The sequence below is a fragment of the Baudoinia panamericana genome (assembly GCF_000338955.1).
Source record: "Baudoinia panamericana UAMH 10762 unplaced genomic scaffold BAUCOscaffold_16, whole genome shotgun sequence".
In the NCBI taxonomy this organism is placed as follows: Eukaryota; Fungi; Ascomycota; class Dothideomycetes; order Mycosphaerellales; family Teratosphaeriaceae; genus Baudoinia; species Baudoinia panamericana.
Window position 1 is genome coordinate 282,233 of NW_006911272.1, and position 20,166 is coordinate 302,398.

Here is a 20,166-nt window from a genome sequence, read left to right on the forward strand (position 1 = left end):
TGCTCCCTAGCAAAGCTTAAGCAACATGTGCACGTTTCTGTTCACCGCAACAGGCCCGTTGTTATACTGTGGATAGGATTCTGAGTCTACGCCTTCGGGTCCCAGATTGATCGGCGGTTGTTTTCGAGGGTCAGTCCGTCCTTTCCATTTCCAGCAGGTGGCTCTCGAAGCGTATGAATACGCCTACTCAATGGCGCCAGGTCGACCGCACTTCATGCTGGACAGCCGTGTAGCGCTCGCCGTCCGCGGTCGACACTTTCGCTTCCGCGAGGAAGGCACTAAACGTCTACGACCGCTTCTACAAGTGTGAGATTACCGCGTTCTGAACAACAACTATCTCTTTAGGTCGACAATGTGCGGAACCAAAAGCTTTCGGTTCGCGGTGCGGTGATGTCGTCTTAAGCGCAGTGCTAGCTTGCCCTGGTGCGAAAAGACAGCTCCACGTAATACAAGAGATGGAGGTTATCCGGGCGGACGGAGGCAGTGCATTCGGCCTGCCTGCAACCACTCTCTCGTGTCGATCACATGTCGGATTCACTTTCGTACATGTCCTGTTGCCCGCCTGCAGCTTTCTCCTCCTCTCATGCGGCGTAGCTTCAACGCTCCACGCTCGGCGGTAATATGGCTGCCTTTGTCGCCAGCTCTCCACCTGTAGGCATGTCCGCGGGCACGTCAGAGCGCTGTTGTGTGCTCCTGCAAATCAGATAGATAGACGGAGCAGCATTGTTGGCTGCGTTTCTGCTTGGTCACTGCATCCACCATCACGGTCGCAATCCGGCAGCATCCGCAACGCACCTCGCAAATTCGTCTCAACATCCGGCAAGTCCCGCGAGTCACTGCCGATCACTCGTGAAGAGGTCATTGGACTTGTGCTGTTCGATCACTGCTCTGACATTCCCGTAGTGCACTGCAAGGTCTGAGCAAGCTGGTCGACAAGGTGCGTTGTTTGGATCAACCGTTTGTAGCGGCGTGGAAGGGGTTTCCGGAAGCTCGAAAAGTCGGGCCGTCATGATGGCAGTCGAAGAGCCTGCCATTGGAGTGACGACGCTGGGTAGCCAATTGCGGCAGGCGAAATCTGCCGGCACTACTTAGTCTTCGACGGATGAGAGATCCTCTGCTTGACTATCTTGCCGACCGTCAAGTTCGGCATGTCTCAAGGCTTCGGATGCGGGGTCGTCGAAAGGCAGGGTCGCTGCGACTGGCCTCACCACCCATTATAATATAGCTTACTGCGGCATACGCTGCAGCTCTGATGGGTCCGGGAGTGCCGGCTGGCAATCTGGCGGACACTCCTCGTTCGTCAGAGCAGCTAGGCCACCTAAAAGGCCGAGCGCACGGGCTGCGGTGCTTCGGCACGGAGTGTACATCAGGTTGGTATGCTATAGTCGCCGTCCGCTCCCACGTCCAGCATGCCGGTTGAACTGACCGATGTCGATGAGAGCGCGCGCTAGGCTTCGCGTTATCGTACGTCGGTCGATTGAGGCAAAGAGAACGGCTGCGTTCGACAGTACGGTGAATACCTTTAGCTGGAGCTGACTGGCGTTTCCATTGCACGGTAGACCTCCACATGACATGGTAGTTTTGGGGGTTCTCGCTAACCTTGGACTCAACTTGATCTTGGCCTTCGCCGGTTAGGTCAGTCCGAGCACTCCCTCCGACGGCTTGCAAAAGGAGTCAATCTTGTCGTCGAGCTGATCAACCATGGCTTTTATGTTCCTATACAACTTAGTGTAACGAACAATAGGCGCCCCGCACAGCACTCCGGCGGACCGAGGTGGCCATGAATCGGCCGCTCAGTCTCACCCGCTAGCTATACTTATCCCTGGAATTGTGTTGATAGAGATTGTCCAGGGAATCATGCCAAGTCTCACATCCTTGCTATGCATGAGATAGCGGGCCATGGAGCTGCTGGGCCCTTCTTGTTTCCTATCCCGGAGCTATTGCGTAAACTCCACTTCGACAGCAATGCCGAAGTCACACTCGAGTGCGTGATATCGGCGTCCAAGTTGGGATCCTGAGATATGCAGTCGAAGACAGTGCAAGTGACCTTGACGTGTCACCGTGCTGTACAGCCCGTCCTTGAACACGGTGGATGACTTGGGCCGTGTTATCTACGCTTAGAGTGAAGCAGATCTGTCTGATGTGTCTACATCTGCTCGATGAACTGTCTTAAGTGCGACTAGGTGCAGTCTTCACAGTAAGCGATTTGGTTGTTCGTTTCATCGCCCTAGCCCAATGGCCATGTCGAGATGGCTTCGTAGGACGCCAGTGGCGTCCGTATTTGCCGCTCAAGCAGGCATTGGCAGGACGCTGGATCAACAGCGGGCCTTGTCATTTCGAGATGCGAGCAATATCGGTACAGCAGGGATACCGGATACACCCCTGCCATGCTCAGATTGCCTGGCAGCCCGTCAGTGGCTGGCTAGCTCTAGCAGTCGTGCTCGGTCGAAGTAGCATTCCGAGATGTTCGTAGTGTGGACGCACATGGTCACTGATGCCTTAGCTTTGACGGTGGTGGTGGTAGTATTGGTGATATTAGGCTCGTCGTGCTGGTGGGCTTGTCATCAGCGAATACAACCACTACTCCTCTCGCTACAGCCTAGCGAGCCCTCTCTGCGCTCAGCTCGTCGAGCACGCCACCTTCCTTATCACGGTTTCCCACAACAACCCTGCTACGGCCGCCGGCGCGCTCGAACCTTCAAGATCAAGGCTACGGCATGCGCGCGCCTGGTAACGTTCAAGACGGCGAGGATGACTCAGCTACGACGCCAAGGCGAGGCGCGCGCATGCAATTGCCTTGATCTGAACCGTTTGGCTACACCATATGCGCAAGACGGCACCGGGAGCTTGGGATGTTGCAAAGTGCCACTCAACCTGACGTTCACCATCTCGAAACCGGCTCTGGTTGTCTGTCGACACGAACTCAGGTCACGATGTCGTTCCCGGGCGCGTGCTTAGGGACATAAAGCTAATCTCTACGAGTCCTTAAAAGCGCTGAGGCCCTGCCGCATACCGGCCGTAGCTAGCTTCCCGGCCTGAAGACGTGGACACGGCGTATGCAGCGCCCAAACATCATTCTGCATGCACGCGCGGCTGGCGGGCGCTCAACACCAGGTAATGGAAGTGTCGGAATTGCGAAGATGCTGTCGGCTTCATCCTCGGCAATGGGCAGGACCGAGTCCATTGGGTCGGTGAATCTGAACGTGGCTACCAAAGGCTACTTGACCTCTGGAACCCGGAAGTTCGAGGGTTGGCCGTCTGGATGCTCGATATGTCCACCACAACCAACACTTGATTGTCGTCCATGCTCCGAGCCTTTGTTCAACGTCGCTCAGCGTGGCGTCATGCCAGCACGACATTTCTGTCCAACACTCTCACATTCCAGGCAACCCAACGCTCTTTGCACCAGCAGATCCCGTTACATTGTGTATCTCAGCCCAGCTCGGTCTACAGTTTACTCCGTACATCCTTCATCTTGCACTGCTGCTCCGGCCATGGCGACTGGCTTGTGTCTCCGGCTGTCCATCCTCATGTCTGCTACTGCGTTGGGTCGGTATGTGCGAATTTGGGTCGGCGTGTGCGTAGAACTGCGAGTCCCAACGTTGATGTGGGACACCCGGTATCTGCTCGTCGTCGATGTCGTACTTTTGGCTTCACGCCAGTTTCAGACGACTTGCTCACGCATTACCTTGGTCAACGGGAAGCGATGGTAAAACAGTAAGTGCAATAGGAAGAGTGAGTGCTAAGGGAACAGTGAGTGTAATGACGGAAGGAAGAAGATATCTACATGGACGGGAAGCAGCAAACCTACCGAGGATCGTATCAGCTGCAGGTGAAGCTCCTCATGGACTCAGGCAGATGCACTGCGTCGCTGGACTCTTAACATCCTCAGGGTGGGGCGAAAGCTGCAAAAGGAAAGCGCGAAAGCCGTACCCCACGTGTCACTCCGGGCAGCTTTGCCCCACGTCCACGCTCGCGCTTCTTTCCGCTCATCGCGCCAAGAAACAATGCGAATGCAATGCGCCATGTGCTTCCACACGCCAGTAACACCACCCTCCCAGACGCTATGCGCGCTTTGCGAAGTCCAGACCTCGCTCGCACCCAGCATCACCTCCCCGCCATTGTCCAGGGAATAGTGACATGGACGCCATTGTCCAACCACGCCGGATCGGAACAGACTCGTACCGAGTCAGCGCTTCGGTGATGGTGTGGCACCATGCCTTTGTGGAACGACGCGACACTGCAGAGTGGTCTTCCGGTCACTGGCTGGTGCCAGTGCACGGCCGTAGGCGATGACGTGTTCGTTTCTTTCCAGCAACTCCGGTCGGCGGCGCAACGGCTCCGTTCGCTGTCGGCTTCGGCGACGAACGCGGATATGCTAGCCTCCGAGTCTGCACATGACCGCCATCGAGGATAGTCTGCGCAAGTTCGCGCAGGTGAGGGCTTGGTAGGGTAGCTTAGAAGATACTGCTATGAGAGCGAGTCGCTGGTAACGATGGGAAGAGAGTCTGCGGATAACCTCATGCCGCAGACATCGAGCCGCCACTTTCGCTACGAAGTTGCTGGTTCAAAGGATAGGTTTGATGTTCGCAGAGTATGTTGTCAGGCTAGTACCGTCTTCGCGGTGCTGCATTGAACGTTCTGGCTTGGTGCGGACTGTTGCCTGAACCTTGCCACTGTTCTCCGCACACCACACAGCTCCTTGGATGTCGTTAGGAGGAAGCAAGGGCAGGAGGAAGCAAGGGCGCGAGGACGAGAACTCGGTGGAAACGCACATGCCAGTAGAGATACGCTCAAGCGATCGCTTAGTATGATGCTCAGAGCCAGCCTTCTTGTCAAAGCCGAGCTATTCGCCAACGTGCATGCTCAAGGCCCAGGATATGGATGCCAAGTCAGAGAAATAGTTGCGCTCAAGCAGGTCGCACTGGAGACACTTTCGATAGGCGTAGTTTGCAAATGATCAAACCGAAGGTGGGTAAGCCTGCATCTCCGGATAACTCTAGTGGTGGTACTGCAGCGGAGAGTGATGTATCGTAATGCAGAGAAGCTTGCGAATCACCGACTGCAATCCCGACTGCGGCTGATGATCTGCGAGTCCATCCTTTCGATGAATGAACATGGGACGTGAGTGAGCGACAATGAATGATGTCGGAACACTAACACCACCGCCTATGTCGCCCAGTGCATGCCGTTCACAGAGTGACCAGAGAACAAAGCATGCCATCGCCATCGCTGGCGACAGGAGTTCCGCAAGACTCAGCGGTCTGGCCCTCGCGCAACTACGCCGGCCGGCAACTTGGGTGGGCACTGACGCCACGAATCCTTGGTACTACTCTGGCTCACGACAACCGCATCTACCTCCATATGCCAGTATGCGCTCGCACGATAGCTCCTATGCTACTCTAGTAACTCCGTTGTCATCCGAATCAATGTAGTAGCAAGCTTGACCCTCTTTCCCGGCCATTCAGGGAGGAATGAAGCCACGTTGATAACCGCCTCGTATAGCATCCGCAGCTGCTCGTCATACCATGCTCCGGTAGTATGGATTGAATGTTGGCAGTCGGTCAGTCGTGTTGGCGATAGGCTGGGTGACCTGGGTTTGCGCTCCTAAACCGAGCCATGAGATCCTGCGCCCCCTCCAAGCCGGCTTCCATTGGATTTACACCATCGTCGTCCGCCTCATGCTGGCGCTTCGACGCTTGACAAACCTCCGCAGGCTTGTCATAGTCTCTGGAGAACAATCACAACCGTCATTCTCGTAAGACCGTTGCATGACTTGCACCGCGCCACGCAAACGCAAGACAGACTTGCGTACTCGAACTACAAGACCAACTACCAAGAGCCTGACGGAGTCGAGCAAGAGATGCTTCGCCGCCACTGCAAAGCGGAGTGAGGAGGAGAAAGCACAGTACCTTATGATTGTGCCCTCACAGAATGCAAGACACTATGTGAGAACGCGCCGGAGACGCTCGGTGGAACTTCGGTGAACCGCCGCGTTTCTCCAAATCTATCTGAGCTTGGTACTTCCGCCTCCTCAACTCCAGGTTAACGACGACTGGCTGGCAGCGCGGCTTGCGCGCTTGGGTCACATCATCCTCTTTGTCCATCACGATGGCCTGACTTGTTTGCATCACATGAAAGCAAGGTAGAGACCGCATATCGCCATGCTAGCAGAGTCAGCGCGCAGAACACGTACGCCAACGGGGATGAGCACGAGACGACCTCAGCCGGAGTTGACGGCGTGTGCAAGACTGGAAGCAGCAGGGGCGATGAGTACCCCTGAATCTCGCTCCAGTTGGATGACCATCCGGCCGGTGTGGAGCTTCCATCAGCTGTGATATCTGGTCAAATGTATGGTCATCCTACCCGGATAAAGCTGGACAGCAGCCACAGGTTTCGGGTCGCAGCCAATCCGGTCATGAGAGAGCTGTTGACGGGTGGATTTTCGCAACTCCAGCCTGTCATTCCGTGTTTGCAGGTCTTTTGCGGTCATCCATGGAGTAAGTTGCTATGAGTGCGGATGCGAGGATGGCAAGCTGCTGGAGGTGGCCTGGGAGCTTTCTCTTGTGTGTGCAGATTGGCCCCGCCATGGTCGAGAACAATAGCACTTCGTTCGCAATTGTCCGGAGCACGTCTGCGCGGTGTAAGGAGCGCGCTCGCACTATCCCGCCTTTCCGTTGCAACTATCCGGCCGACGTGGAGCGTTGGGCAGATATCGAACATCTTGGCAAGCAGTGACGTCGTGGCTGAAGCCGGCCACGGATGCATTTGGGATGGGGTCACGGTGACTTGTGCGTCGATAACCTCTACCTTTGCATATCCCGCCCGTCTTGGGGATACGAAGCGTTTTGTCGAAGCTGCCGCGGTGCGCTAACGGAGGACACTTTCGCTTGACGTACCGCACGTTGACCAACAACGCCGTTACTACATCTTAGACCTTAAGGAAGGTTTCTTGCGAATTAGCGACTGGAGAGGACAGCGCCACGTGCGGTATGGGTTGGCATGACAGTGGCGTAGGTGTCTCTTGCGTGAGCTGACCATGTAGTCTTTGCAACCGCAGCGCGACGGTATGAAAGCACAAGCCAACTCGGCAGTTCGTCGGAAATGGTTGGCCTCAGGTCATCCTGAGAGGGCAGGCGGAGACTGCGTGGTCCATCTGCGTGATCCGTCTGCGGCTGAAACCGTGAAGCCGCTGCTCAACCATACACCGTCCGGTTGATGGCTTCGTGCCTTCAAGTTGCCCGATGCTATTCGTTCGACGTTCGTGATCTTCGTTGCTCTACCTCCCGGCTTCTGCAATTCGAATGCGAGCTCACTGATCCACGGATGCGAACTTATGTGCGTTCGTCAACCATACGGTCTGCGGTACTAAAAGCCTGGCGTGTCCCTGATCCAACTGCTACACTCCGGCTGACGAGGTATTGGGGACTAATACAGCAACAGCGGCGCAGTAAGCGTGCCACACACGGGCAGCAGCGATGGTCTTGGCGAAAGCACACCCGGACTGTAAGTGGAGATGATCATATCAGAGATACAGTCTATGGATCTAGTCAGCTAGACAGCAGCATATCCGGTGCCCATACGTGCGCTCGACATGTGCGTTCACCACTGCCGCCTTGCAACCTTGAGGGACGTGATCATGTGCCCCCATGTCACTGTTGATTGCCGCCCAGACGCCTTGCTGTACTCTGACACGGAATGCGCAGTCTGGATATACAAGCACTTGAACGGGCCAAGATTAGCGGAAAGTGTGAACGATGCAAACACTGTGGTGTTGCTGACCGTGAAGGAAGTGGGAGTCGGGCGCGGGCGAAAGACGATGTGGTGATGACTCCGAGGAGTGGAGCGAGTTGACGACACCAGTAGCTCGATGTTGATTGATGGATGATGGAAGACGCTTTCGCAGGATCCACATGGAGAATGCCGCGATGATGCCATACGCACTGGGTCGCCGGTGAAACAAGCAGTATCGCCAGCACACTGTACTCGCGGTTGCCGGTGACTTTGCGTGTGAGATGATTGCTTGATACGTTGGCGATGGTCTGCTGCACAGCCATGATCCTGGTCGGGCTGCTGCCGTGCTTAACTGCGTTGAATCAATTCTGGCACTTGACCGTAGTTACCTTCATCAGCGCCAACGTCCAGCGCCGTGCTTTGTGCTCTGGTGCTCGAGCAAAGGGCGGGATCGGGAGCTTGACCTTCGTCCTGAGCTTGGTGTGGCGTTTCCTTCGTGACTACGTTCCGCCCACCATCATGGAGTCCTCATGACCAGATGTGGGTTCCGAGGCCGTGCTTGCTCACAACCTTGTGGGCGAGCCTCCCAAGAAACCAGTTGGGCAGCCTCCTCAAGCATGAGGGGCTGATTAAGGTCGGTCCCTACACTTGCCAGCTCTTCGTCTTAAAATTTGTGCTGATGTAGAGGTCCCTGCTTATGTACTCAACCATTCCTCCGGTGCAATCATGCTGTATATCGTGCTGCCGGTTGCGGTGTTACCTCTGGCCTTGGCTACCATCCGTACACCTTATGCGCTCAAGGGTGTTCCACGTGATGTTCATAGTCGCCGTTCAAAACCCTTTCACTTCCCCTGCAGATCTATGACTGCATCCTGGCAGCTGGGTCTGTATTGACACAGCTCGCCGCTGTCGGTGTTAGCTTGTCACGCTGCAGTCCCGAGTTGAATCTTGACCAATTACTCTGCATTTGGTGTCATGTTGACCTTGACCGGCACCGTGCTCCTGGCGTTTTACAGCGGATGCCTCTTCAGTACGAGCGGGCAGCTCTCCGTGAAGTCAATTGGGCTGTAGGTCCCATCCAGGTTCAGTACCAAGAAATTTTGAAGGCAGATTGTGCTGGACCCGCCTCAGGAACATAGGCGAGACAAGGCCTTATGTTGTTGGTAGGCCTTGTTAACATCGAAGCAGTAGTCTGTGATCTCTTTGCAGCCTTCGTCGGCTTCCAAATGGCTCTATTGAGTACAGCCGCATGGCCGTACTTAACCTCTTTGTCACACAAGAGCTCGTGCGGTATCCTATACACGTCCTTGAGCAAGATGATCATCCGGTGCTCTCTGCCGCCTCTATGCATAGGGGAGACCGCGCCCATAATAATGTCCTCCGGTCTTGCTAGGGAGATGGACGTGTTGTCGGTTTAGAGCTTGGTCACTTGCAGAACCGTACGCACCAGTGGATGGTCGGCCCTGTGTCGGTCACTAGCTGTGCGGCTAACGTGATCATGAATGGCTTCATACTCCACTAAATGCAGATCGGTCATCGTGGCGACTGACTCTCACGGCCGTTGACGACGTCTCAGAGCCCGATCCTGCTCTCGTAGACGTGCCTGGTAATGCCCGATCACTGGAACACAGGTCTCCCAAGCTCAAACCAGCTTCTTCGTCTATCGACTCCTCCGTGCTGAAAGAGGATCCGCTCAAGGTGCACGGCTTCGTACGGCTTCGCGCTTCGGCTCGAATATGCGTTGAGATGAGCATGCGCTAGCTACGAACGATACGAGTGTCGTGGCAACAGTACTTCATGCGCCAGCTCAGGGCGACGAGGGACGACCCAAGTGGCCTGACAGAGATGACGTGACTTGTGTCGTGGCAGCCACAATGACCTTTGCCGCTCTCCACGCCGCTCCGCCCGAGTGGCCGCTCAAACCCGGGTAGGGTGTGCTGGTGTGCTTGGCAGGCCAGAGACTGACAGCTGCAGTGGACGCCATTACCTCGTGTCACCCTCGTAACGCAATAACGGGATAAAGGCCGACAGTGCAGCGGTCAAAGTCAGCTCAGCCACCCTGGCCGAAGAGCATTGTCATGGAATAGGGTGAGTCCGTCTTGCTGAATGCAGCACGTCGTTGGCGCCACGAGCACTCTGATCTCCTCTCGTGTATGAAAAACAGCCTATCGCATGGTTGAACGCGTGCTTAGCACCTGCAGCTTGCTTGTGCAGGAACGCCGTATTCGGTACACGGCATACGGTGATCTATCGCATGAGCCGGTGGCTGACATAGAAGGACGGATTTGTATTCGATGCTTCCCACGTAATTCAGCACGACCCCTACTGCGGAGCGTGATGGGTTTGCTCTCTCGGTTGATGTAATGGCATCAAGGTTCTAATTGCTTTGCAATGAAGAGTCCGACGAAGGTTTTGCGGCTTTTCTACCGATGCAACTCTGCGGCGAACCAATGCGTGCGGATTGTTACGGTGCAATCCTGGTAGATGCGGCACGGTTCCTAACGAGCTGCAAGCCTCAGGAAGGGTCCGCGGCCGATTCCTCAACAACCCGCGTGCTTGAGGATCCGTACAACCACTTCATCTCTTTTGAAGCCATCACAAGGCATGCTCCAAGAGCTCTCAATACCTAAGACGTTCACAACCACTGCCACGAACAACGATTTCTCTGCACACATGATGCCTGCCAATGTATGCGGAATCGAAAAGCAATGCGCAGCGATGAAGCAGGGATTGAGATGAGGCGTAAGCGACCTGTCAATGTCCATATCCTTAACTTCCTACAGCTCCCATCACCAGCTAGCTTTCGACTGCTGTAGTCGGTCATTGGCACGATTGCGTGCTGGGTGGACGCATGGAAAGCAACTCTGGTTCATGATGCATTCTCACGTTCCGCAGTTGGTCCATACTTCGTATAGTCGGTCCATACCTTGGAATAGTCGGTCCTTTGCATCGTACATTCGCTCCAACATAACGCTCGCTGTTGTCAACTTTCTCCACCGCGTCCTTCCCAACCACATCCTCCTCGACCACATCCTCCTCGACCACGTCCATCTCGACCACGTCCATCTCGACCACGTCCGTCTCGACCACGTCCTCCCCGACTACGTCCTTCCCGACCATGTCCCCCGTACCGATCGTACGCACAGCAATCAGTATGGATGAGATTTCCCATCTCAGCCAATCCCAGCAGGATACTTCTGCTATGATCGGCTGTGATCTACAACGCCTTTCCAGACACGTCTTCTGCGGCGGACATGGCTGCTGGGGCTGGGTCGTTATCCAAAGTCATTACCACATCAACCTCGACGTCGCGAGGTTCCCACCGGTCCGGCGGGATGCAGACGAAGACAGCGATCTGGACACTTTGTACCTGCCGCCAACAACGCAAGTGTACATCCACCCTTGGACTCGTTGCATCGCCGCCTACCCGCTGCACTGTCGTCACTGCACCACACCATGGACTGTGACTGCCAATCAGTACTTTCTCCATTCTCGAGCACCACCGAACCGTGCCATAACGTCGGTCACCTCATACTCCAACGACCTGGTTTGGGATGCAGCCCCAACTTCATTCTCACTGCGGAGCAGTGCACCAGTCCTTGAAGCCGTACGTCTCTGGCAGGCATACTTGATCCAGTGTTGTGAGAATAGCGCCGCTGTTGATCGCATGCAAGGTGGGCACCTTCATGGGGCTTGCTGACTGCATGGAACTGGCACCTCTGGTTGACTGTTCCAACTCTATCCAGACTCTGAGGGTTTGTCATTGCTGCATGGCGTTGTGGCGGGAACAAAGGCTCGTCACAACCGCGGCAAATGTGGCAGGAGTGCGTTGGTCGGAACCGTACCACAATTCGACCTGGCCACGGAAGCATCGGCAATGAGCCCGTCCGAAAGCAGAAGGCTATGCGCTCTGATCCGTTTCCATCGCTACAAACACCGCATACATCAACGCCAAGGTCGCTAGGTCTGGCGCAATATTCAATCGCGGCGCAGTGGTGGCGTTAGGCGTGAGGTTGGTCAGCAAGAGCACTGTCGGCATTCTCTTTGTCATGGGACAAGGCTAGAGGTCAGTTCACGCAGCTCCGGCACTAGCGAGCAGAGTCGACAACGTCGTCCGTCATGCCTACGCGGCTTTTGAGCAGGGAAGTGGTCGGGGTAGGTGCTATGAGTTGTGTAATCATCTCGAAATGAATATGACACGCAGTTGTTCATCTTCCCCGCCTGATATGACTTGAGGCACGCTTTGATCGAGTGAGCAGGTTTTGTCTTCGAAGCGGCTCATCATCTGTTGCCGCCATCCGCCCGTCATGCAGAATGGTAAAATACATATGTATCACTGTGCTTAACGAGGGGACCACGATCGAGCTCCGTCCGATTGCGCTGTGGCTTCGATTCCGTGATGTCCACCTCCACGTTCCGGACTGACGGCAAAAGGCGTCTGCTTGTCTTTGAGCAGCTAACGGATTAGCGGTGCCAGATGATGTCTACTCTAGACATTGCGGCACTTGAACAGGGTGAGAGGACGCAGCTGTGCGACAAGGCAGTAAGATCCAGGTTCACCGGCCACGAATCACTTGGCTGTGTCAATCCTCCTATTCAGTACTTAGTGTACAGTTCTGAGCATCTCTGAAACCACATGTGCTCACCTTCTGCTTTCCCCGCTATCGCAGGACCGGGTTAGTGATCAGCGAAACCTATGCTCACCATTCATCTGATCGAACCTTTCGTACTTCAATGCACCTGGTGGAGTACCCTTATGAGGGGAACTTGGCTTGCCATGCTCGGTGCTCAGACGTGATAGGAGTGAACGGATGACGCAGCTCCGCGAATGAAACGGGTAGCTTCAACCACACTTAGTAGACTGAACATGCATGCTGAACATTCTCTCCTGCTTCGGGGAAACTGCGAGGTCTTCCTCAATTTCAGGCCCTGGCTTGCTTTCGAGGCTGTGCGCGAACGTTCCTAGTGAACTTCTCACGTTAGGTGGACCTTGCCAATGTCTTCATTCGACTTCGCATTCTTCGTTGCTGTAGGGGACACATAGAGATCCAGTCCCACAATCAGTTGCGCTCGTGCGGTGTATCAGGGTTAGGCGGAAGGGTCAAAGTATGCTCGGTCCGACTCGGCCCCGGATCTTTGTAGTGTTACCCCAGCAACTCCCACCCGCGGATGTCCTGTCTGACTCGCGTACGCCTTCGCATTACGCACCACACTGCGCTAGCAACATACATGACCACAAGTCATGCCTAGCAAAGGCTGCTTCATCGATCGGTGCTAACATGTGGTGCGCCTCCGCTATCATAGACTGGATCGAGACCACTGGGAGTCCTGTAACGCCAACCCGACCGATACGCAAGCGAGCTTTGGTAGAAATCGATCCCAACATCGACAGACCGCGAGGCGCAAAGAGAAGGCGGACTGACACTGCCGCGGCAGAGACTGCAATGGCGATGACGAATGACTACACGGACATGGACAAAACGCCACGTCGTGGCCACCGTCTGGTGCTCACTGCGCCCCTAACTCCAGGTATCTCCGGCAGTCAGACGATATCCTCGCGATCTGAGTCCGAATACGCCACAAGCTCGACAGCAAAACGAAAGCGCACCGGCAGTCCCACCAAGCGGCTCTACGAAAGGCAATTTGCAAGCTATCCAGTTTCGGATCGATCGTTCACGGGACTACAACATTGTTCGTTAGCCATCCGCGACCTGGTCATTGCAAGCAGGGATTGCGCAAAAGGGAGGAAGATCCTCTCCGAGAGGTACAGCGAATGGAAGCAAGCGTTAGCGACGGGCATGGACGAGGATGACGAGGCTATGTTTGCACGCGGAGCTGCCGAACAGGAAAGAGATTTAGTTGGAGATGTGCCGTCGCTCAAATGGACGTCACGGCAGGTCGAACGAGCCGAACATGCGAATTCAACTGGTGCCTCGGAGTCTGCGTGGAACAATGAGGTTCATAGTAACCTTTTGGAGGCAGCAATCGCTCATTCGCCATTCGTGGATCGAGTGACCTGGCACGACATGTGCGTATGACTACGTAGACCATCTACTTTGGTAGGCGTTGCTGACAGCTAAGTAGAACAACGGCACGTATCCACCCGAAGGACTTAGTACCCGAGTTCGCTTTGGGTGGACTAGTCGATTCCAAGAGCGTCGACTTTTGTATTGCACTCAAGTTAGACACGAGTATCCAGCAGCTTCTCTACGCACGTGGAATCGACGGCCTCAATCATACGGACTACACCGGAATCAAATGGGAGCCCATCGTCGTCAGTATCGAGACCAAGAAAGCAATGTCCGGAAGCGCAGACGCTACTCTACAGTTATCAACGTGGACGACGGCCCATATCAAGTTCCTCAGACGGCTCCTATGTGAAGCCGGCAACGCGACTGTCACCATTCTCCCGCTGCCACTGCTTATGGTCGTGGGTCATGAGTGGCGGTTCTACTGGATTGAAGATCACATGACTTCTGGCGTGAGTTGTACCCTAGGCAGCTTTCAGTGCAGCGTACTGGCTAATGTGGTTAGACCCTGTGGCAAGGGGAGATAATAGGAAAGACAGACAGTGCCTTGGGAATCTATCAAATCATGAAGGCGTTACAATACCTCGCCTACTGGGCAAATCAGACCTACCTGCCGTGGTTCGAAAAGCACATCCTTGTACCTATTCTACACATGGGTAATCCAGAGAGCATGGCTGATTGAGAAGACGATGATCGAAGCCGAAATTAAGTCTGAGCATGGATCACTCAACCAACGAAGGAAAAGCTGGAAGCATCGCAAACGCCTCTTACCATGCAGGAATCCAGTGATGCTGCGGGAGGTCCTGGTTGCGATGCAGTGCCTGAACATGATACCGATCGATGGCGGTTACGCCAAAATGCATCGGTATACGTCTCTATGACAATTTTGCCAGTCGCTCCGATCACGCCATACTCGGACAGAGATCTGGACAACGAGTAACCGCACCGCGGCCGCAAAAATGACACCCCAGGCATGTTCCAGTCCAAGCGTGTCCCGTACCACCTTCAAGTACATGCGACCGACCAAGAGGCTCTTGAACGACGGCGAAGAAGCAGCTATAACGCAAGCGGACGGCGTCGCAGACGTGGGAGGGAGAGCGACGGGTGCCGGTGGAGCCCGCTCCTCTGCGGGCGCTAGCGCCAGTAGAGACGTAACAGTGGGCCGGTAGCCTGCAACCACGTCGCTAACAACCACGCACTCCATAGCAGTAATGCGGCGCTCCAGACCGAACACTACCCATATCCTGCATCAACCCAGCACTGTTAGCTCAAAGGTACGCCTCATTGACTGTACAACGACACGCACTTGTCTGCTGCGTGCCATCCGCGCCACATACTCTTCCACTCGCTGAACGGGAAAGGAACGTATGGGGAGGAGATGGGCGGCAAGAGAATTGCTGCATGGGCGGAACAGACTGACAATCCTGCCGGTCGCACACGTCACGTTAATGCTCAAGATGGCCCGGAGACAACGTTCCAGACATACCTACCATCGAAGTGTAGCGGAGCGAGTACTCTCGTTCTGTCTCACCGAATTCAAGCAGACGGGCCTGTTGGTGGCGCTCGCAACAGTGTCTCTGGACCGAAGAGCTCCGGGCGCATGGGCGGATCGACGCTACAGTATGAACTCACTTCCACGAGCGGAACCAACCCATATACAGCTGCATTTGTGCTGAACGCACCCTGCGCACAATGCCAGACCCTATGTACGTCGGCTTAACTGCGTGCAGTAACACTTCTCAAGCAGAGGGTCAAGTGACGGCATCTCTTCTGTCCAGCGCGGCGAAATATGCTGCAGGGTGAAAGGCTAACGGACCAATACGGTGGGACGACAAGCCATTCTGGATCTCCGGGACTTAGCATCGATACGCGGTAGCCCGTAAAACGCTGTCAGGTGCGGCAGGGCAGTCATTGTCAAGACATGCGATATTACTACCGACCGCAGTCATCTGTAGCCAGTGGACTGGAGCGCACGCGAAGTCGATGGTAGCGACGCGACAACATCACTGGACTGCTCAATGCAGTACGGGCGCAGCAAAAGCGTCCTGCACGATACCATGATGCTCGATTCGTAACGAAGTTCATGCCGCTATGCTGTTAGTCAAACAGCCATCCAGGGGACGATTTCATTGGCACGCAACGACGAACTCCTTATTGTACTCTCCTACATGTTATTTCAAGCAGCGTAGAAACCGTATCTAGCGCATGTTTAAGCGGCCGTATAGCCGCTACATAATATAGCTTAAAAGAGGAGAAGCTAGAGGATAGATAGCGGGATAGCCGACTCTGCTAGTAGTATAATCTAATATGCCGTATTACCTATTTATATCTATATATTTCTAGCGACATAAAAGTCTATCGATATCTTAACGTTTAATAGGCTAGTATTATAACTATTAGTATAGAACGAATATTAGTAATATAGCTCTCTATTCGTAGTAGTATAGAATAAGGCTAAAGCTCTCTACTATATTCTAGTATCTTAATAGCCTATTATTATATACTATTATACTTATATAATATAGATTAGGTAATTCCTTCGTTATAAGTAGTTAGTACTTATTAGTAGTCTAGTAGTCGATAGTAAAGTGTTACTTAGCTAAAGTATAATCGATATAAGAGATCGGAATAAGGTAATAAGTTAATTCTAATTAGTCGGTTTATAATATAAGTTAAATATAAACTCCTAACTATAAAATCTATTATAGCTATATATAAAGGAGATTTATGCCTATTATTCTTAGATTAGTACAATTAATATAATTAGTGTCCCTAATTAAGCTAATTAACTAATTAAAGTTCTAATTAGTACTACGGCTTATTCCGCTATCTAATTATTCTATATTGTTCGTCTAGCTAAGTACTCTAGGTACTAGCGGGCTATAATACTATTCCCTCTTTACTCTATATCGCTCTAACGTAAGAACTTTCTTTCTTATAGCCTTTCGTTATATCTAGAGGTTATCCTAAATTAAGTATTATTCGCTATTATTATCTTATAGAATTTATCGATAGTCGTAGGAATACTATAGTAAAGCCGTATACTACTTATATAAAGTATAAGCGAGTCTATTATATCTATATTCGTTCTAGAAGATATAGCGAGTATATCTAGTATAGTTAATATTATAACCTATATATAATATAGTCGGAATAGGAGCAGTTAAAGAAAGAGCGAGTCTATCTTCGTAAGAGTATTAAGGAGGTATATAAGGCTTAAGAGAAAGCTTATAAGGTTCTAAATATAAGTTTTATAAAGGAGATATATTTATAGTAGTAACTAGACTTACTAGAAATATAGAAGGCAAATATAATTACTATAGAGGATATAAGTATTTAAGATTAAGAAGCGCTAGAGTCGTTAGACCTTTCTTATAGCCTAGTTCTAGCTAAGAATAGTTTATTTCTTTAGTTAAGTCCTAAGACTTAGAACGCCCTTAATAGTAGTCTTAATCTTAAGAGCGACTTCTAGGACTTCCCTTCTAATTCTAGTAGAACTAGTATAGAAGTATCTAGTAGTTCTTAAGATTAGTAAGTAGTTCCTAGATATTATCCGAGTCCGGATATCTCTTCTACTTAATAAGATAGTTTTAATCTTCTTATTTTAGGATCTTCTCGACTTTCTATTTAGTTTCTTCTTAGTCTTTATAGTAGAACGTAGTTTAGTAGAATATCTCGGGGTCTACTAGTTCTAAAAGAGAGATATAGAATACTAGGTATATTCTAGTATCTTTCGGAAGTTTAAGCTAGTAGTTTACTAGCGACTATTTCTTAGAGATTATAAAAGGTCCGACTTTAACCTAGTTAAGCTTTTTACTATTTCTCTTAGTCTTAAGGTTCTTTATAAGGAGATAGACCTTATCCCTCCTTTTAAGCTAAGGACCTATAATCGATTTCGATCTCGCTACTATCTCTATAGAAGATATATAAATATTCTTATAGTAGAGTCGTTATAAATCTTTTATATATTGTTTTATAGCCTCTATATTCGGTCTTAAGACTAGTATTATATCTAGTCTTAGTAGATATATAAAGTTCGCTTTATAAGGTAATACTTTCGTTATATCCGATATATAGCTATTTAGTACTATTTATACTATTAGGAGTAATCTTAACTAGTTATTCTATATATAGTTAATATAAGCTTATAGATATACTTCTAATATTTAGTTTATATATTCTGTCTATCTATCTATCTATAGTCGAAAGGCTATAGAGAGCTTATAGCTAACTCCGAGGTTAGAGATAAATATTTACTAGTAGTTAGAGTAAAACGTTAGCTCTCTATCCGAGATAATAACCTTTAGATATCTATAGTAGTAGAATAGTCTATCTATAATAAGATACGCTTACTATTCCGAGGTAATTATAGTAGTATATATAATAAAGTATATATACTTTATTAACCTATTAACTATAACGAGTATCGAGTTATAAGTCGCTTTTATTATTAGATCCTATAATCTTAGTAGTAGTCTAATAAAGTCTATAGTAACTTCTTTCTATAGTCTTATTAGTAGGTATTATACTATTAGTTCTCTATAAGTTATATATCTTACTAACTTGTTTGTTTAGTATTCGATATATTTCTTAATATAGTTCGCTATATATTTCTTTATATATAGGAATACGAAGCGTTATTATATTAGCTTTATTGTCTTAGTAACTTCTAGATATCCTCTTTCTAGCGGGTTATAGTAATATATAATTACTTTACTAATCTACTTCTCGGATATAACGAACTTCTTCTATTCGTTAACTAGAAACTCTTTATTATAGTTATCTAGTATCTATATTATAGTATTAAACTTCTATATATTAGTAGATAGTATTCTATCTTTATTTGCCTTAAGGATTCGATACTATTATATAATATATCCTTCTATATAGTCGGATTATCGACTAAGAGTATCTACTCTAGTATTGTCTTTTCCTAGAATATATTAGATAATAAACTTATACTATTCTAAGAGTTCTAACTATTAGGCCTACTATTAGTTTAACTCTTTAGTAGTAGTAAAGTACGTTAAGTTCTTATAGTTAGAGAAGATTATAATCTTTAGTACTTCTTCTATATAGATTCTCTAGTATCTTAGGCTTATAATAATAGCTAAGAGTTCCTTATTATAGATATCGTAGTTTGCTTCTACTAGACTTAATTTCCTCGAGTAGTACGCTACTAAATATCTTTATCTATTATCTTCTTAAGTAAAGTATACTCCGATTATATAGTTAGAGATATCTATCTCGATTTATATAGATTTAGTAGTATTAAATATCTATAGAACTAGCGCTTCGATATATTATTTCTTAATTAATATAAAAGCTTTACTTTATACTTTAGTCTAATTAAAGGCTTCGTCCTTCTTTATTAGATATATTAGCGGTTCTAATATCTTAGAGTATCCTAAAATAAACTTTCGATTATAGTTTATAAGTTCTAAAAATACTTAGATCTTCTTAATAGTCTTTAGTTATAGCTATTCCTATATAGATATAATCTTGTCTAGACTAATTTATATACTATAGATTCTAATAACAAATCTAAGGAACTTAACTTCTTTCTTATAGAACTTATACTTCTTAGATATAGTCTTAAAGCTAGTTTTAGAAAGTTACTTAAAGACTTCCTTAATATCTTCGATATATTACTATAGAGATCCTTCGATAAAGATAAGTATATCGTTAATATAGGCTACGACTATAATATCGATAAGATCTCTAAGTACTATATTAACTAGTCGTTAATATATTATAGGTAAGTTCGTTATTCCTATTAGTATAACGAGAAATTTATAGAGTCCTAATTTAGTCCGGAATACTATAAGCTATTCTTATCCTTTCTTAACGCGGATATAGTAGAATATATCCTTAAGGTCGATTTTAGTAAACTAGTTTACTTTACTAAGCCTATCTCTTAATTCTTCGATATTTAGTAAAAAATATCGATCCTTTATAGTAATATCGTTAAGCTTCCTATAATCGACTACTATCTATAGCTTATCTATATTCTTCTTTAGTACAAATAGTATTAGTAAACTTACTAGCAACTTCGATAGTTATATCTACTTTCTAGTAAGGTTCTTATCTACTTATTCTTTCTATATTCTTAGTTCTTTTTCTAATATAGTATAGATAGGTCTCTATAGTAGCTTCTTACTAAGTTCGAGAGTAGATCTTATAGTTCTATAGTATATATATAGGTAAGGTAGCTTCGCCTTCCTCTTCTTAAAAGAGCCGCTTATACTCCTTATACTCTCTAAGGATAACCGGTAGTATATACTTACTACTACTTAGGGTTAGGGTTAGGGTTAGGGTTAGGGTTAGGGTTAGGGTTAGGGTTAGGGTTAGGGTTAGGGTTAGGGTTAGGGTTAGGGTTAGGGTTAGGGTTAGGGTTAGGGTT

General features: G+C 49.5%; 6 protein-coding genes across 6 annotated transcripts; 5 read left to right on the plus strand and 1 right to left on the minus strand.

Annotated features, from left to right (window-relative positions):
- The first annotated feature begins 3,131 nt into the window (after nt 1–3,131).
- BAUCODRAFT_333384 (uncharacterized protein) lies at nt 3,132–4,132 on the plus strand. The gene is made up of 2 exons (XM_007683769.1): nt 3,132–3,717; nt 3,777–4,132. Exons 1-2 carry the CDS (start codon nt 3,305–3,307, stop codon nt 4,045–4,047), a joined length of 684 nt encoding a protein of 227 aa, XP_007681959.1. The 5' UTR covers nt 3,132–3,304; the 3' UTR covers nt 4,048–4,132.
- A 1,006-nt stretch (nt 4,133–5,138) lies between these two features.
- BAUCODRAFT_127502 (uncharacterized protein) lies at nt 5,139–5,435 on the plus strand (the record flags this gene model as incomplete). The annotated part of the gene is made up of 1 exon (XM_007683770.1): nt 5,139–5,435. One exon carries the CDS (start codon nt 5,139–5,141, stop codon nt 5,433–5,435), a length of 297 nt encoding a protein of 98 aa, XP_007681960.1.
- A 994-nt stretch (nt 5,436–6,429) lies between these two features.
- Nucleotides 6,430–7,262, plus strand: BAUCODRAFT_333390 (uncharacterized protein). The gene is made up of 2 exons (XM_007683771.1): nt 6,430–6,990; nt 7,061–7,262. The coding sequence occupies exon 1, from the start codon at nt 6,521–6,523 to the stop codon at nt 6,872–6,874; it is 354 nt and encodes a 117-aa protein (XP_007681961.1). The 5' UTR covers nt 6,430–6,520; the 3' UTR covers nt 6,875–6,990; nt 7,061–7,262.
- A 1,314-nt stretch (nt 7,263–8,576) lies between these two features.
- On the minus strand, nt 8,577–10,854 carry BAUCODRAFT_152822 (uncharacterized protein; the record flags this gene model as incomplete). Its single annotated transcript, XM_007683772.1, has 2 exons — nt 8,577–8,640; nt 10,661–10,854. The coding sequence occupies 2 exons, from the start codon at nt 10,852–10,854 to the stop codon at nt 8,577–8,579; spliced, it is 258 nt and encodes an 85-aa protein (XP_007681962.1).
- BAUCODRAFT_127504 (uncharacterized protein) lies at nt 10,853–11,434 on the plus strand (the record flags this gene model as incomplete). Its single annotated transcript, XM_007683773.1, has 1 exon — nt 10,853–11,434. One exon carries the CDS (start codon nt 10,853–10,855, stop codon nt 11,432–11,434), a length of 582 nt encoding a protein of 193 aa, XP_007681963.1.
- A 1,579-nt stretch (nt 11,435–13,013) lies between these two features.
- BAUCODRAFT_152823 (uncharacterized protein) lies at nt 13,014–14,445 on the plus strand (the record flags this gene model as incomplete). Its single annotated transcript, XM_007683774.1, has 3 exons — nt 13,014–13,762; nt 13,819–14,215; nt 14,269–14,445. The coding sequence occupies 3 exons, from the start codon at nt 13,014–13,016 to the stop codon at nt 14,443–14,445; spliced, it is 1,323 nt and encodes a 440-aa protein (XP_007681964.1).
- Nucleotides 14,446–20,166: the final 5,721 nt, after the last annotated feature.